This window comes from Mauremys reevesii, linkage group 5 (assembly GCF_016161935.1).
Source record: "Mauremys reevesii isolate NIE-2019 linkage group 5, ASM1616193v1, whole genome shotgun sequence".
Taxonomy (NCBI): Eukaryota; Metazoa; Chordata; order Testudines; family Geoemydidae; genus Mauremys; species Mauremys reevesii.
This window is the reverse complement of record NC_052627.1, coordinates 9,212,518-9,228,863: the sequence shown is the minus strand read 5'-3', so window position 1 is coordinate 9,228,863 and position 16,346 is coordinate 9,212,518. Positions and strand designations below refer to the sequence as shown.

At 40.1% G+C, this 16,346-nt stretch overlaps 1 protein-coding gene across 2 annotated transcripts in view; it reads left to right on the top strand.

The window, feature by feature from the left end:
- Window positions 1-16,346, top strand: part of CENPC (centromere protein C) — a 71,701-nt gene that overhangs the window by 36,371 nt on the left and 18,984 nt on the right. For both annotated transcript variants that reach the window (XM_039542080.1, XM_039542079.1), the window contains exons 15-18: window positions 3,937-4,029; window positions 4,408-4,562; window positions 5,183-5,273; window positions 10,256-10,328. In XM_039542080.1, coding sequence (XP_039398014.1) covers window positions 3,937-4,029; window positions 4,408-4,562; window positions 5,183-5,273; window positions 10,256-10,328 — 412 coding nt within the window. The remainder of the gene's footprint in view (window positions 1-3,936; window positions 4,030-4,407; window positions 4,563-5,182; window positions 5,274-10,255; window positions 10,329-16,346) is intronic.

Here is a 16,346-nt window from a genome sequence, read left to right as displayed (position 1 = left end):
TATGAATTAAAACTAACATGTTAGTGTGGACAAGGACATTGGGCTTTAAAACATTGGTCATGGCTAACCCTAGATGAAGAAGAACTTCATGTAGTGAGAAAGGAGGAGCTACTTGAGGGAATCAGAGGTTGGTGATAAACTCAGTGCAATTAGTAAAGAAGGTGAACTGCAGTTCTGTCATTGATCAGCCTATTGGTTAGATAATATAAATTAATGCTTGTACTCCTATTATGTGTAGGTAAGCTTCTGTAACTACCAAACATTTCATGAACTCAAGCATCACCGATATCATACCAAAAGGCAATGCACAAAGGTCTTATGTATATTGGGAAAACACATTGTTTTAGACATATTAACTAACATGTTTTAACTAATTTAGTGTTGTATGATTTTATCCTCAATGTGGACAAGGACAGTTGTTTTAAAAACGTTAGCTGGTTGTGCTGATGAGACAAGTAGAGTTCTTGTCCGTACTACAGATGGTGGTGACTGATCTCATGATTGAGTTGGTCCGCAGATGATCACTTAGAACCAGAGCACCATATTCCATCCCAGTAAAGAAGCCGGCTCCTTGTCAATCTGTTATCTGGTAATGGGTATAATTCCAGAAGCCTGCTATTTCTGAGCAGAGGTATTGAGACTTCCTACTTTCTAGAATGGAGTCTATCAGAAAAAAATATAATTTTAACTTGGAAAAGGTTTGTGGTGTAGGGCAGATAGGCCTCCCACTAAATCTGCTTTAACTATTTTAAAATGCACAAAACAAAAACTCTAAAGGCTTTTACTTGTGAATTTGGATTAGGGCTGTCACGCGATTAAAAAAATTAATTGCGATTAATCGCACTGTTAATAATAGAATACCATTTATTTAAATATTTTTGGATGTTTTCTACATTTTCAAATATATTGATTTCAATTATAACACAGAATACAAAGTGTATAATGCTCACTTTATATTTATTTTTGATTGCAAGTATTTGCACTGTAAAAAAACAAGAAATTGTATTTTTCAGTTCACCTAATACAAGTACTGTAGTGCACTCTCTTTATCATGAAAGTTGAACTTACAAATGTAGAATTATGTACAAAAAAAACCTGCATTCAAAAATAAAACAATCTGAAATTTTAGAGCTTTCAAGTCCACTCAGTCCTACTTCTTGTTCAGCCAGTTGCACAGACAAACAAGTTTGGTTACAATTTGCAGGAGCTAATGCTGCCCGCTTCTTGTTTACAATGCCTCCTGAAAGTGAGAACAGACGTTCTCGTGTCACCGTTGTAGCCGGTGTGGCAAGATATTTACGTGCCAGACGCGCTAAAGATTCATATGTCCCTTCATGTTTCAACCACCATTCCAGGGGACATGCGTCCATGCTGATGACGGATTCTGCTCAATAACGATCCAAAGCAGTGCGGACCGACACATGTTAATTTTCATTATCTGAGTCAGATGCCACCAGCAGAAGGTTGATTTTATTTTTGGTGGTTCGGGTTCTGTAGTTTCTGCATCGGAGTGTTGCTCTTTTAAGACTTCTGAAAGCATGCTCCACACCTCGGCCCTCTCAGATTTTGGAAGGCACTTCAGATTCTTAAACCTTTGGTTCAGTGCTGCAGCTATTTTTAGAAATCTCACATTGGTTCCTTCTTTGCGTTTTGTGAAATCTGCTGTGAAAGTGTTCTTAAAATGAACAACATGTTCTGGGTCATCATCTGAGACTGCGGTAACATGAAATATATGGCAGAATGCGGGTAAAACAGAGCAGGGGACATACAATTCTCCCCCAAGGAGTTTAGTCACAAATGTAATGCATTATTTTTTTAATGAGCGTCATCAGCATGGAAGCATGTCCTCTGGAATGGTGTTTGAAGCATGAAGGGGCATACGAATGTTTAGCATATCTGGCACATAAATAGCTTGCAATGCGAGCTATAAAAGTGCCATGCACATACCTGTTCTCACTTTCTGATGACATTGTAAATAAGAAGAGGGCAGCAGTATCTCCTGTAAATGTAAACAAACTTGTTTGTCTCAGCAGTTGGCTGAACAAGCAGGACTGAGTGGACTTGTAGGCTCTGAAGTTTTACACTGTTTTGCTTTTGAGTGCAGTTATGTAACACAAAAAAAATCTACATTTGTAAGTTGCACTTTCACGACAGAGATGGCAGTGAGGTATGAGGTAAAATGAAAAATACTATCTTTTGTTTATTATTTTTACAGTGCAAATATTTGTAATAAAAAATAATATACACTTTGATTTAAATTACAACACATCATTCAATATATATGAAAATGTAGAAAAACATCCAAAATACTTAATAAATTTCAATTGGTATTCTATTGTTTAACAGTGTGATTAATCGTGATTAAATTTTTTTATCGTGATTAATTTTTTTTGAGTTAATCGTGTGAGTTAACTGCGATTAATTTACAGCCTTAATTTGGGGCTAAATGTCCTTTTGGCAGTAGGTTTGACCTATCATGAAATCACTGAAAGAAGATGAGTTTCTGCAGTCATTTTTCAGGTTCACTTAAGACATGCATTTGAACCCCCCAGTAAAGAGCCCTTTATCATGGGATAGTAATGTGTTCCTGATTATGATAAGCGTTACTTCTGGGGTCACGTTTCCTACCTGGTAAGTCATTTCTGACTTCAGCTGGTAGCAAAATAACTTTAGGTTCTAGTGACCAAACCTTTATACTATACATACTTTATACTATATTTCATAAGACTAGCTGGTACTTCAGACATCTTTGAATTTCCCTCTAAAGGGGATAGTAATTTTCCAGTTTAATAAGCCAGTCATCCTCAGAGGCACTCTTTCATGAACTCTGTGAAAACATCACTGGGTTTTTAGCTAATGCAGACTAAATCCCTTAAATGAAAAAGCTGAGTAAATTTTCTAACATGAATCCCTAAGTTCTATTGAAATCAAGAGAACTATGTTGAAATGTCTGTCTGACTGCATCTGTCACTGCTACAGCATACAGAGGCCTGCAGTTTAGAGAGGGTTATGTCAAAACTTATCTATCTGAGGCAGAGTGGCTTTGTTTCCAGCCTTAGATTTGTCCTTGTGTAGGAGATCTGCGAAGCTGCCACGTGGTAGTCTCCATGTATTTATGAAGCAATATAGGTTGTATTTGACATCAAGAAAGAAATCCAGGTTCTGACTGCTTGTAGGAATTACTCCCCAGTTATAGGGTGCCCAAACTGTCCTGCCCCTTAGAGGTTGTGTGAGAGTTGGGATATCTTACTTTGGATTGGTTACCTGCACTCATCCTGAAGCTTTTACCTTAGAGGAGTCTTAATTTTCTGTACTTTGCAAGAAGTTACACTGACTTCCTGACATTTGGCTGGAAGATTTACCTTTTATTTTAGAAATATCCCTTGAAATTTTAATCTCCAAGTGAAGATCCTATAATCTTGTAAAGAGAGAGAAAACCTTCACTTGTAATAATTTTTCTTTGAAGGTTTCATCTTTGAGTATTCCCACTCACTTAGTCACCTCCATCAGAATTTGGTAGGGGAAAGGCTTTTTTGGGACTTCATAAAATGTTTAAAATTTTAAGTAGCTTCAGGAACTTCAGTGTCTTTAAAGCAGCAAATGAACTTTAGAAGGTAGATGGTCTTGGAGATGTATTGTTGTTACTGTTGTGACAGGAGCAGTTGCCACTGTTCTAGGAAGTCCCTGCCTGTCTTGCATAAGAGAGTGACCCCACTGATAAATTATAGCTTCAAAAATTTTGTATTAAAGTAATTACCATTTATTAAGGGAGTAGTCTTCCAACCTATTTGAATATTTAAAATCTGAGGAATTATTTAAATCCTTCACTATGCATTTGAATTCTAAAGTATTTGAGAAATGATAGTGGCATAACATCATCTCAGGTTGGTTTAAAAATGTACAGTGATTAGTTTTTTTTATACTTTTATTTTTCAGGGAGTCATGTTGAACATTTGAATGTCTCCCTAGCAGATACTTCTAAGCCAACTGCTGTATGGGACCCAACAATTAATGAAGAAGTTTTGCTAGGTAAGTTGCTGAAATGACATGACCAGGTTCTGAAGAATTCTGTGACAAGATTACAGAATTTGGTCCTCCTTTGGGGTCATACAGGGAGGTATGCTGATCAGGGCTTCCTCCGCTCACCTAAACTCTTGAGGTGCTGAGATATCCCACTTCCTTCCTCATGCAGAAAGTCAGGGGAGCCAGAGAAGGGGGAAAAGGTAGGGAGATAGCACACTACTCTAGAATTTTTCAGTCTGCTGAACCTGGAATCTTACAACAAAGTACTATGCTGAGTACTTAATATGATTAAGAAATTGGATGATGTGCTGTGCTAATGACAAAAATATTTAATATACACATGGATATTATTGCTCAGCTTCTGTCAATTTTGTTTTTCTGTAGAGTGTGTCAACACTGGAAATAGTCATTCTTGTTTCTTTAATGATGAGTCAGTGAAAATATATAAAAACCTGAATACATCTGTTTTTGCTGCTGGTAAATTGATCTTGAAACCGCTTAAAGAAAAGGGGCACCAATTTGTTTTCACAGATAATATAGTGAGTACATCTGTTTCTTTATATATTCTTGTATAGCAAAATACCATGTACTGAAAGGCTTTGATACTTTAAAGACCTGTTTAGTATTGTTAGAAGTATTTTACTACTTGACGTTAATGCTGTATTTGTAACTTTTATTACGTTTTCTTAAAAAGGAATACATGTAGAAAACATGATAATGAAACCTTTAAATTGTAGAATCAAACACTGAAAAATAAGGGAAAGTCACTAAGTTAAATTTTGCTCTACAAAAGTAACTCAGCCACCTGGCACACGTTAGCCTTCCTATGTTCTTCGGTGTATGGTAAATATCCGTATATTGATAATAAATACCATAACATGTAGGCAGCAATGTAAAAGTCTTACTATAGGAGAAAATGTTACATTTCAAATACCTGTCTTTATTAAATGCTTGATTTCACAACCATAATTTGCAGTGGGGTGGGGGGAGTGATGAGGAGTTGGGGGCTTATTGGTTTTTGGGGGGGGGTTAATTTCTATTTGTACAAAAAAGTTAGTATCTATGAGAGGATAAAGTTTCAGCCTAAAGGATTTTTTTCTTTGATAGTACTACGATCTCACTAATGATAGAATATTTGCTTTTGATTTAATTTCTGAAGGCTTTCCATGTTATCCGTGGCAAAATTATTGTTACCCTTCATAAGACATCCTACTATCTGACTACAGGAGATTTTTTCTATGTCCCAGAAGGTAAGTACATTTTAAAAACAATTTGTTGCAAAAGGACCAGCTGAAGGGAGAGTATAAGTGGTGGAAACTAAGATGAAGGAGAGGTGGGGGGGCAGGGCTAGGAGAAAGATAGGGAATAATTGGGCAACCTTTGCTGAATCTGGGGATAAGAACCTCATTAAGAGGTGAATGAGTCCCAAAGGCAGAGAGAAGTTAATGGTCCCTTGTGTGTAAGCAGTAACACAAAACAGTGTGTGTTTATGTTGGTTATCTTCAGGCTTCAAGTGCACCATGAAGCAAAAGCTATGACTTTGTCTTCAGTCACTCAAGAAGAGCTAGTACAAGGTGTAGCAGTACTACCTGAAGTGTTAACGTTTTCAGAAAAAGGTTTGAGGAAATCCCCACTATGTTAGCCCAAATCATGGCTATTATATCTTGCTACCAGCAGAAGGCAGGAAAAAGGAAATAGTGAGGTCATCTCCAACCTGTGAAAGTTACTAGACTGTCAGACGCTGTTCAGTTCTTTGATCTTTTCTGGTCAGCTAAACCAGCTTGCTTATTATGGGATTGGTCTTCAGTTGAGTTTTACTGTTATAACTTTATGGTTGGTTAGGGTTATGATACATATTTTACTGAAAGCTATACCATATTGAAGCCTTATTGTGGATGCAGTTATACCAGCATAAAGGTGATTTAAACCTGTATAGTTATTCCCCTTCCTGTACAGGAATGGCTATACCATTTATGCTGACATAACTGCATCCCCACTAGGTGGATTATACGGGTATAATTAAAGCGGTGTGGCTTTCCACTGTAGGCAAGGACTAAGTTATTTGGCTTTCAGTGTAATTAGTTTGCAGCTCCTTTTTTTAGCAGGATTTCCTGTCTTTAGGTTAGTAGTCCCAAGCAAAGGGTCAAAGACTTTTCAGGGGCTGGAGATGACATGGTTAGGATGGCTCTTGTACTCTCTATTGCTGTGGACAATGCATCTTTAAAGGTATGTACTGAAACCCTGCAGGATTTAGTCTAGATTGCACCTGCCAGAACACCTGTCACTACAAATACTATTAGGTACATTTTTACTAAACGCAAGCATCTAAAGCCCCTGGTGAATTCACCATTTAATCTTACTACTGGCCCTCTATTGGTGATAGGTACCATGGATGCTAATTTCTTATGCAGCTGTCTATCCACCCAATAACTACAGACATCTGACTGTCAAGGACTTATACATTCTGTGCGAAAAATATGGTAAAACTACCAAAGTGGAGCTACTACTCCACTTTGACTATTCTTTCCGTGGTTCAGACAGGCACAATTATTTTTACCACCATGTTTAAATATGAGCTTTGTCTAAACTTGGAGCTTCCACCAGTATTCCCATCAAAAGAGTTTGCCCCCTTTAGGAATTATAGGTCTGAAAAGTCCTAATGTGTGGACAAGGTCATTGAGTTAAACATACTAAATGTCTTGGAGCTCAGAACCATGAAGCAGGCTCTGTTCATCTGCAGAAGACTTTTAGTTCTAGCATTTGGATGTAGCCACTTTCAGCAGGTGACTGGATCAAGAGTACTAAAATTGCCAAAGAATCCAGTCTCCTGTCCCTGTAGAGGTAGAAAAGGATTTGGTTGCTCTTGGATCTTGAAATATGGTAGGAAAGACAAAACATCGACAGAGAAGTTGAGCTGAAAATCAGTTGTACCCAGGTAAGGGTGAGTTCTGCGAGAGTTCTCAAACTGAGATAAAAAATCATAATATTGAGAAAAAGAGTAAAAAAGATCTCCCACTTCAGAAGTAAAGAAACTTTGTGAATAAACTTGATACAGGAAAGTAGTTGTGACTGAGCTATAAAGAATGAGTAGCCAAAGCTGAAGAAAGCATTTTAAGTGTTAGATATTAGAGGCACTAGGAAAAAACAGTTTTTACTGACTAATTTTTCTCACAAATTTCTGTCCACCCACTGTTCTGAGGCTCCCGGAGACAGCTCTCAGTCTGCCCCTGGGGCCAGCCACACTGGCTGTTGCAGCTGTGGAAGTCAAACATGTCATGGAAAGTCACGGTATCGGTGACTTCTGCGACCTCCGTGACAGATTCACAGCCTTAGTTATAATATGGTCTGAGTTGCGTATTATGGGACTGAAAGAAACCCAATTAGCAGCATGTAAAAAATGGTCTTTTCTATTATTTTCCTCTTTGGTTTGCTGTAATAATTTGAGGGAGGGATAATTGTTTCATTAGTTATGACCTGTTCAGTTAATCAGATACAGGAGCAGTCTGAACTTTTTCCAGGCAATCTAAAAAAGTAAATGTTGGATTTTTTCCCCCAGTCCCTTTTGGGGGAAGAGATTTATTATTTTACTGTTGTGTGATCAATTCCATTATACACAGCTTTCGGGAAATCTTTTAATCGGTTCATCTCTTGTTCTGGATTTGGTTCCAATTTAATGCAGGTTCAGGAGATTGTCGTTTCTCTAGTTGCTATCTTTCTCATTAGCCCCAAGTTGAAATCCTGTGATGAAGCAGGTTTGCAAACTGTATTAACCTAGAACAGGTTCTTCTTAAACTTCTTCACAGTAAAGGACCGAAAACTTAAGTCCCTCATTTAGATGGGTGACATGCAAAGTTCATCTCAGTAGTAATGAATTAATCCCAGTCTGTGGTGGAAATAAATAGTTCAGAATATTAGGATTGGAGGCAGAAAAAAGGATCAAGTTGTTGCCAGAAGCTCACATTAAGAACCTCTTTCACTGCAAGGAAGAAGTCTTGGTGGAAGACTTTGGGGATTGTATGAACATCTATTTTATTTGCCTTGAGGTTTCAGTTCCCTTACATCCTTGGCACTTCTCTGATGCGGGGCCTCAGACCCAAAATTGAAATATAAGAGGTCCGCACAGGCTATCTGGAGCTTTGGGAACACCTACCACTTACTGTAGAGAATTCAGCAATGGAGGCTGCTTCTCAAGAACAGATTCTGGAGCCAAAAATAGCAGTGAGATTCACAACCACGCCAGAGGCAAAATTATAGGTAGCGCAAGGGGCATTACTGCCAGATTTGAGACACTTGGAACTGATTGGACCCACCTGAAGATACCAGATGTCAGTGCATTGTAACAGAGGCTAAGAGCTTCAGGTATTTTTGGTGTGGCTGAGTCTTTTACTCTGGTCTCAGAATCCCCATCTGGTTGTAAGATCACTAGATGGAGCTAGAACCAACAATTACTACTGTTGTGAGTGTTAGCCAGCAACTGAGCAAATCTGGATCTAGTGAATGCTGGCTCTTTAGGTACCCAGAGTTGACTTTCAAAGCCTCCTTTAAAGAAGAAAAGCAGCAGGCACTGCTCCCCCTCATTTCGGGCATAAAAGGTAAAGCCTACTTAGCCACCCCCTTATGGGCGTCTTCTCCCTGATACGGTTCAGGCTGAAGCTGCGCTGATCCATTGGACGTTTGGGCATCACACAACACACATTATTTACAATCTAACCTCTTTTCACATTCAGCCACAGCCCTACTGTAGTGGTGCAGCCTGGCAAATGCCTGTCTGGAGTCTCCCAGGAGTAGAGTGATAGTTACACCCTGAGCCCTTGAAGTATTCCATTTATCTGCACCAGAATACTGTTCCTAGCTATAACATGTGCAAGGAAGACAGCAAGTTACCAACTTCGGCTGATTATTTATAGCATTAAGTTGGTCTTGCATCTGCACACCAATGTTCTGTTTAAAATTGTCATAAAATTCCACTTGAATCAGTTTGACACCTCTGGCTTGGTTTCTGAAATCACATAATTTACCTGTCCAGGCTAGGTTACACAAGTTGGATGTTAAGAGGGGCAAACTTTTTGTTAAATACCCAGTTTTTTCCTTCCAAGATAGTTAAAATGGAATCTATTCCATATTAAAGTTTGCTGTAAATGGATCAGATGGTATTAAAGCTTATGACTTTAATTAGTGATGATTCTGAAGTAGACCGTGAATTTCACTAGATTGAAGGCAGCTTTTGTGAAACTTACATAATATTGCAATGGGATCCCTGGGGTACAACCTGGAAGTGGGCTTTCACTGTGTCCCCTTAATTCTCCAGCCTGCGCTGTTTCTCACAATGCTTTGCTAGTGATCAGCAGCAAACCCCTCCAGGTGCTGTCATCACTCAGTACAACAGCATGTGATGCCCTACGCCCAGCTAGATAGCATGAATGCTCCCTGAACCACTCACAAATCACACAGAGAAAGGCATCAGCAAATCTCCCAAGCCCCCCATCCTTAAGGAGGTTGTTACTTCTTAATGTATCAAGAATAAGGATCTGCAGCAACAATTTCTGAAGGGAAAAAATTGGCCACTTACCCATGACTGGTAAGATCTCTGTGTATGGCCCCTACAGATCCATACTTAACTTCCATCCTTAGGGTCCATCTCCTGGTATTCTGAATATAAGTGGAAAGGCATTGAAGGTGGTAGGGGCTGTAGATCTCTGTGTAACTCCCATCAAAAGCCTTACTCTAGAAGAAGTATGTGTTCACTCGCCATCTTTTTAAATGGTTCTAAGTTTGTGGTGCTGTGAGCATACAAATTAATTACAAGTTTGAACCCCTTGAGGGGGGATAGCCTTGATTTTTTTTTTCTTGGTATGAAAATCACAGCTTTTATTAAAGTTTTCTTATAGCTGTTGAGGGCTAATGGCCCAATCTTATGCATTCCCTTCAAGACACTCCTCAATACACATCTTCGTAAGGTTAGTCTAACTCTATATCAAAGTAAACAATCCTAGATGCAGTTTCTTTCCTCCCAACTATTAATAAATTTTAAATTCACATTCAGACTTTGGTGGCTTGCCTATTATTGTTCTTCGGAATTATGGATGAAATGCTGTTTAAGTTGCTGACCTACCCTAACTGCCAAAGAGTTCAAAATGCCTATAGGAAAAGTGTTCAAAGTTAAGTGATGCTACAGCAACTTGGTCATAATGCTATAAAACTTTCTGATGACTTTTTATTCTTTTACTCTTAGGAAATGGATACAACATACGCAATCTCCTGAATGAGGAAAGTATTCTTCTTTTCACACAGCTGAAAGGAGAAAGGTGGGGAAAATAACTTTGTGCATAAAGGTTTCACCTAAAATACATTTAAAGTTTGTATGCAGTGTGGTTTTCTATTTTCCAATTACTCTTGAATATAAAAGGGCCTTTTATATCCATCTGAACATTCTGTTTCTTAAAAAATCGCATTTTAAAATGTTATAGCTGTGCATATACAAAGCAGTTTTTCCACTACCAAAAATAGGATACCTGAGCTCCTATGGAATTAAGAAAATTAAGACACTTAAAGGGTCCCTTGTACCAATTAACTCTGTGTGTATACAGTATAAAGACTTGATTGTGTAACAGACAGGTAAAGGTATTAATTTTTTAAAAATCATATTTTAATAAATGAACTATAGTGTATGGTTGAAAGCTTATACCACCTTGTCCTGTGCCCTCTCCTCAAGTCCTATATGGTGGCTGTTAGTAGAGGTTGCAGACAGTTTTGAGATTTTCACATGCCCTTTTCAAATGCAAAATGCCTCACTTTGAGAAACTACCAATGGAAAGTTGGTATTTGGGTAAGTTTTGGACAGTATTTTTTTATGGTAGATTTTCTATTTTGCTTGTCACTGCAGATACCTCAGGCCTCTTTTTATCCTTGTGTCATTGATAATAGCAATCACAATTGTCTGTCCAGCTTTGATGTCACTGCACTGTAATGTATCTCAGGGGACGAGACTTCAGCAGAGATAAAAGTTGTCAGCTCTGGCTATCTCTGAATGTCTCTTTGTAACAACTATATTTTCTCCTGGCAGTTCAGTGCTTTCATTTTTTTTTGAAAAAGGAAGATGAGATCTAGGTAATCTCTCTTGACACATCCTATGTTGCTTGACAAATTACCTCTCATTGAAATTAATGAACCTTCACCTCATTGGTAACCCATTCCCCCAATTCAATAACAATCAGATTGAATACTGGACCATTTCCAAGTTGTCTTTTGTATACATTGGAATACAGATTTTCATTTTAATCATTTAGAAGTCTGATCACGCCGCATGCTGAATCTTCATGTCCTTATCAATTTATTGTTTAATGCCTAACAAATATAGTTTCATTTGTCAAGTTTTAGATGGTCATAACTGAAAATAAAATACAGCTTTTACATTATTCTTTTACAGATGAAAATATGAATGTTTAAGTTGACCATCCAAAAGGTTTATAATATTTGAGGGCCTGTTAGAATCCCTTTTCTGCAATGCCACCTAACATTGAAAGTTGAAACAGTCAGAGAAAGAGTAGTATTCTCCTCAGGTTTCCATGGCCAGGAGGCTTCACCAGACTTGTTGACTTTCAAGCCAAGAATTTTATCTAATTTTATTTAATGGGTTGGGGTTAACATTCTAAACCAGGAAAATGCTAAGATCTAAGATCTCAAATTTGTTTATCAACATTAGAGACAGTTGTTTTTTTGACAAACCAGATACGTAAATGGGATCAAAGGGAGTCATTGAATTGCTAGGCACATTCCTGCTTTGTATACTTATCAGCTTGCCATGGTTTAAATAAGACATTTTAATTGTCTAGGTACACATTTAGAGCATTTCTCTATGAATTTGATCTATTTAGCGTTAGGACTGTTTCACTATCAATAAGCAGTTTAATTATCTTCATAAAATGTTTTAAAAGTACATTGTTAAAATGACTAACCAAAGACAATAGGAAAGCATTTTCATTGCAATTAAGCCAATTTTCGCACTCAAAATATATTTTTAACTCAAAAATATTACAGGCAGAGCTAGTGTTAATGCCGATAGTTCTTCGAGTGTTTACAGGAGTATATTGGACTCAGGTGTGCACATGCTTAGTGTGTCATAGCTGGAGAACTTTGTGTAATAGTACCTGTTGGGTTGGTGTATGTGCCCTGTGCTGCCTCAGGCCCCATCCTGAGGCTATATAAAAGGGTGGCACTGCCCTTGTGCCCCCAGTTCCTTCTTACTACCCACAGCCTGAGTCGGAGATCCCTGTGCAGTTTACCTCATAGTTACTGCATCACAGTGAGTTTTCTCTGTGTTGTTTTTGGAGATTGTTAGTAGTAGTTTAGTTACCCACTACTTAGTTTGTATTCATTTTAAGTAGTTAGTGTAGAAATCTGGTGATACGCCCTCACCAGGTTTAAGCACTGTCAGTAGTGTGGGGTGATCCCCACACACTGATCGCACAGTGCTTGCTGTGTCTTGATGAGTGGGTAAACATACAGCTAAGGGTAGCATAAATTCCCTTCTGAGTAGCTGTACTGAATTGCCTTACCTGTAAGGGGTTAATCAGTTCAAGTAACCTAATTGGCACCTGACCAGAAGGACCAATGGGGAAAGAAGATACTTTCAAATGTGTAGGCGGAGGGGGAGGAGGTTTTGTTTACGCTCTCTTTGTTTGTGCCCTCTCTGAACAGAGAGAGGGACCAGGCAGGAAAAAACATCTCCTAAAAACATACCTGAAATGAGCATCTAAGATTACAAACATTGTAAGTAAGGCAAGGAAATGTGTCAGATTATCTTTTGTTTTAGCTTGTGAATTTTCCCTGTGCTAAGAGAGTTTTATTCCTGTTTTTTGTAACTGTGAAGTTGAGTCCAGAGGGGAGTCCTCTGTGTTTTGAATCTTTTTATTACCCTGTAAAGTTACCTTCCATCCTGATTTTGCAGGTGTGATTCTTTTACTTTTTCTTTATAATAAAGCTCTTCTTTTAAGAACGTGATTGGTTTTTAGGACACTGAAAATCAAAGGGTTTGGTCTGTGCTCCCTTTGTTAACCTATTGGTTAGAATATTATTCTCAAGCCTCCCCAGGAAATGAGGTGAAGGGGTTTGGGGGGATAAGGCTCCAAGTGGCCCCTCCCTGAATTTTTGTTTAAATCACTTGGTGGTGGCAGCAATACCGTCCAAGGACAAGGAAAGGAATTTGTGCCTTGGGGAAGTTATTAACCTAAGCTGGTGGAATATAAGCTTAGGGGGTCTTTCATGCGGGTCCCCACACCTGTACCCCAGAGTTCAGAGTGGGGAGGGAACCCTGTCAATGAAACTGCACATTTCTGTTGTGTCCATCTGCTGGTCATTCAAGAGAATGCAAATTCATGGAGAACTGCATCACAAACAGCACTTCATGGAAAAGCCAGGAAGTCTGCTTAAACACCAGGGCCTTTGACAGATCATCCGGCCCCTCACACTGCCTCAAGGGTGGTAGTGGTATCGTATAGACCTCTAGACTTCGACTCTTCCCCTTGGAGAAGAATAGATTGTTCTCCTTCCTCTAGGCTTCTAGGTAAGAGAACTGATGAGACTGACTGGGGACATTCCAGCTCAGAGACTTTCTCCTCTTTTAAAATGAGTGTGGACTCTCTCTGAGCACCCAGGATATATCAGGAGTGTCCATCTGCTCCACGGTAACGAGGCCAGAATACATTAATACTGTGCCATCAACTCGGGTACCATCTGTGGAACAGCTATTGAGTCCGGTACCAATGATTTTGATTTCAGTCCTGGCATTGTCAGTACCAGTGATGCCACAGGCTTATCGGGCAGCAACTGGCTTACTGTGCCTTTCTGTCCCAGAGTCTCTTCTGGTTCCTGAGTTTTCTGCTGTGGAGATGGACCCTGCAGTTCCTGGCCTGTCCAGATAGGCTGCCTTGCAGTGTAGACTTACTGGCACAATTGTCAGTACTGGCTAGGAAGCCTGCTGAAGAAAGCCCTGTTGTACTGGCTTTTTCTTTGGCGTCAACATCAGCCTCCATCTTGGCTCTACAGTTTCAATATCAGGCTGTTCTCTGAACAGTGTAACAATGGTGTCCTATATCTTGGCACTGGGGCCAAAGCCCTTCTTGGTTCTGCCTCTCTATGCATCCTCGATCTCATGCGGTACTCATGGTACTGACTACTGTACTGACTCTGGTACTGATGCTGTTTTTTCCATGGGTTACAGACAGAGCAGGACACTTAGTGACCCCTTCAGGTTTGGCCTGTCCATTTCCTGTTGCAGCAGGCTTTGGAGTCATCCTCTACTTCTCCATCCCCTCCTAGGTGTCAGTTGCAGAAGTCTTCTAAACCACCATCAGAGGAAGAGCATTGGTACTGAGACCGATTCTACAGCAGGCACAGAGAGTCATGGCCTGGTACATACTGGCTTCCTATGTCCTACTCATTTCCTTACTGGCCCCCTTGAAACCCTAGGGAAGCTCCCAGCTCTCCAAGGTCCTGATCATCGGCACACTCTAGGGAGGGTCAGCAGACCATTCTGTTCCTTGAGCCACCTGTTTTGGGGGCACACATTGATATTACCTTCACTGAGTCTTTGATACAGCAAAGCAACCCATTACTACAGGAACAGGACTTGCTCCAGGAGGGTCCACTTGCACCTCCTCCATTGTCATCCTCCTCACTGGATGAGCCGACAATCCCAGATTCATTTTCCTTGGTTCTGGAAGACTTTAAGTCTTACCAAGACCTCCTAAGGAGGATGGCTGCAGTTTTGGGCATCCAACTGAGTTTGTCCAAGAGAATAGTCAGAACTTTTGGTCACATGTCTCAGGGATGTTCCCATATTGGATATATGTAGGGCTGCTGCTTTGTCCACTGTGCATAACTTTACTGAGCAGTATGCCATCACCTCTGCTTCAAGGTCCAATTCGCTCTTTGGATGAGCAGTTGCTATTCAAATAGACTCCAAGCCCCTCCTTCTGATGGTACTGCTTGTGAGTCATCTGAGTGGAATACACATCTGTAACCACTCGAAGAAGAAAAAAGTCCCTTAGCTATATTATAACTTTTGTTATCAGAGATGTGGGTGCAGGCATGTATTAAATGATCCACCCTCCGTTCCCTTTGCATTGGAGTCTTCAGTCATGTGGAGGAATTGAGGGGTTTGTTGCAGTGCTGTCTTTACATAGCCTCAGGAGGGGCCATGAGGAGGTCCTCGGTGCATATGCTGCCCCAATAGATAATGCTACATAAAGTGCTCTGGCTCTGGCCTGGTGGGCATGCACACATCTGAGGGCAGGTCTACACTAAGGGCGGGGGTCGAACTAGGGTACGCAAGTTCAGCTACGTGAATAGCGTAGCTGAACTCGAAGTACACTAGTTCGAACTACTTACCCGTCCAGACGCCGCGGGATCGAAGTCCGCGGCTCCAAGGTCGACTCCGCCACCGCCGTTTGCAGTGGTGGAGTACCAGAGTCGACCGGAGCGCGCAGGGAGTTCGAACTATTGCGTCCAGATTAGACGCGATAGTTCGAACTCTGAGAAGTCGAACTCACTGCGTCAACCCGGCAGGTAAGTGTAGACTAGCCCTGAGAGAATTTCATGTCTGCACCCACGTCTTGGAGAACAACAGTTGCAATAGATATAATGGCTTTTTTTTCTAGTTGCCTAACACTTTTCATTAATAGACTTTCAATCACTTTTGTAACTTTGCCAGTTTAACCATTTGAGCTGAAATTTTCCGTGTGTGCTTTTTGCTTCAGATTGAATTCTCTTTCTGAAAATATTTTATCCATTTCTGAGAATGAAGTGAAGGGATTCAGCACCTGCTTTTGGAGCAGGAGTTTGAATTTGACGGGGGGATGATTCAGAGAAATACCTTTTTCTGTCCTTGTGAGAGTCCATCCAGATTTGTCCAAATTATAAGCCTCTGAAAACCACCATTTGCCTATGCTCAGTAGAACTTGTTAGTGGCTTGTAGCTGAAACTCTGAACATTTTAATTGCACTGAGCTTGCTCCAAGGCCTCACTGAAGTCCCTGCCTGCCTCCACAGAGTAAACAGGCAGTAGAGCAGCTGCAGAATATGCTTTGGCCTAGGGGAAGTGTTCTGGGCTGAGAACATGAGTTGTAATTTCAGCTGTTCCACTAACTGGTAAGGGAATCCCATGCTTTTCGCAGCCCTTACGGAGTAAGATTTTGTGCACTTTCTTTAGGAGGCAGTCAATAACATTTTCTCCATTGTGCGGATGGGATAACTGAAAAGTTGCACCAGGACACAACTGTCAAAGTTAGACTCAGGACTCACAGTTTGTCAGACCACTCTGTTTTA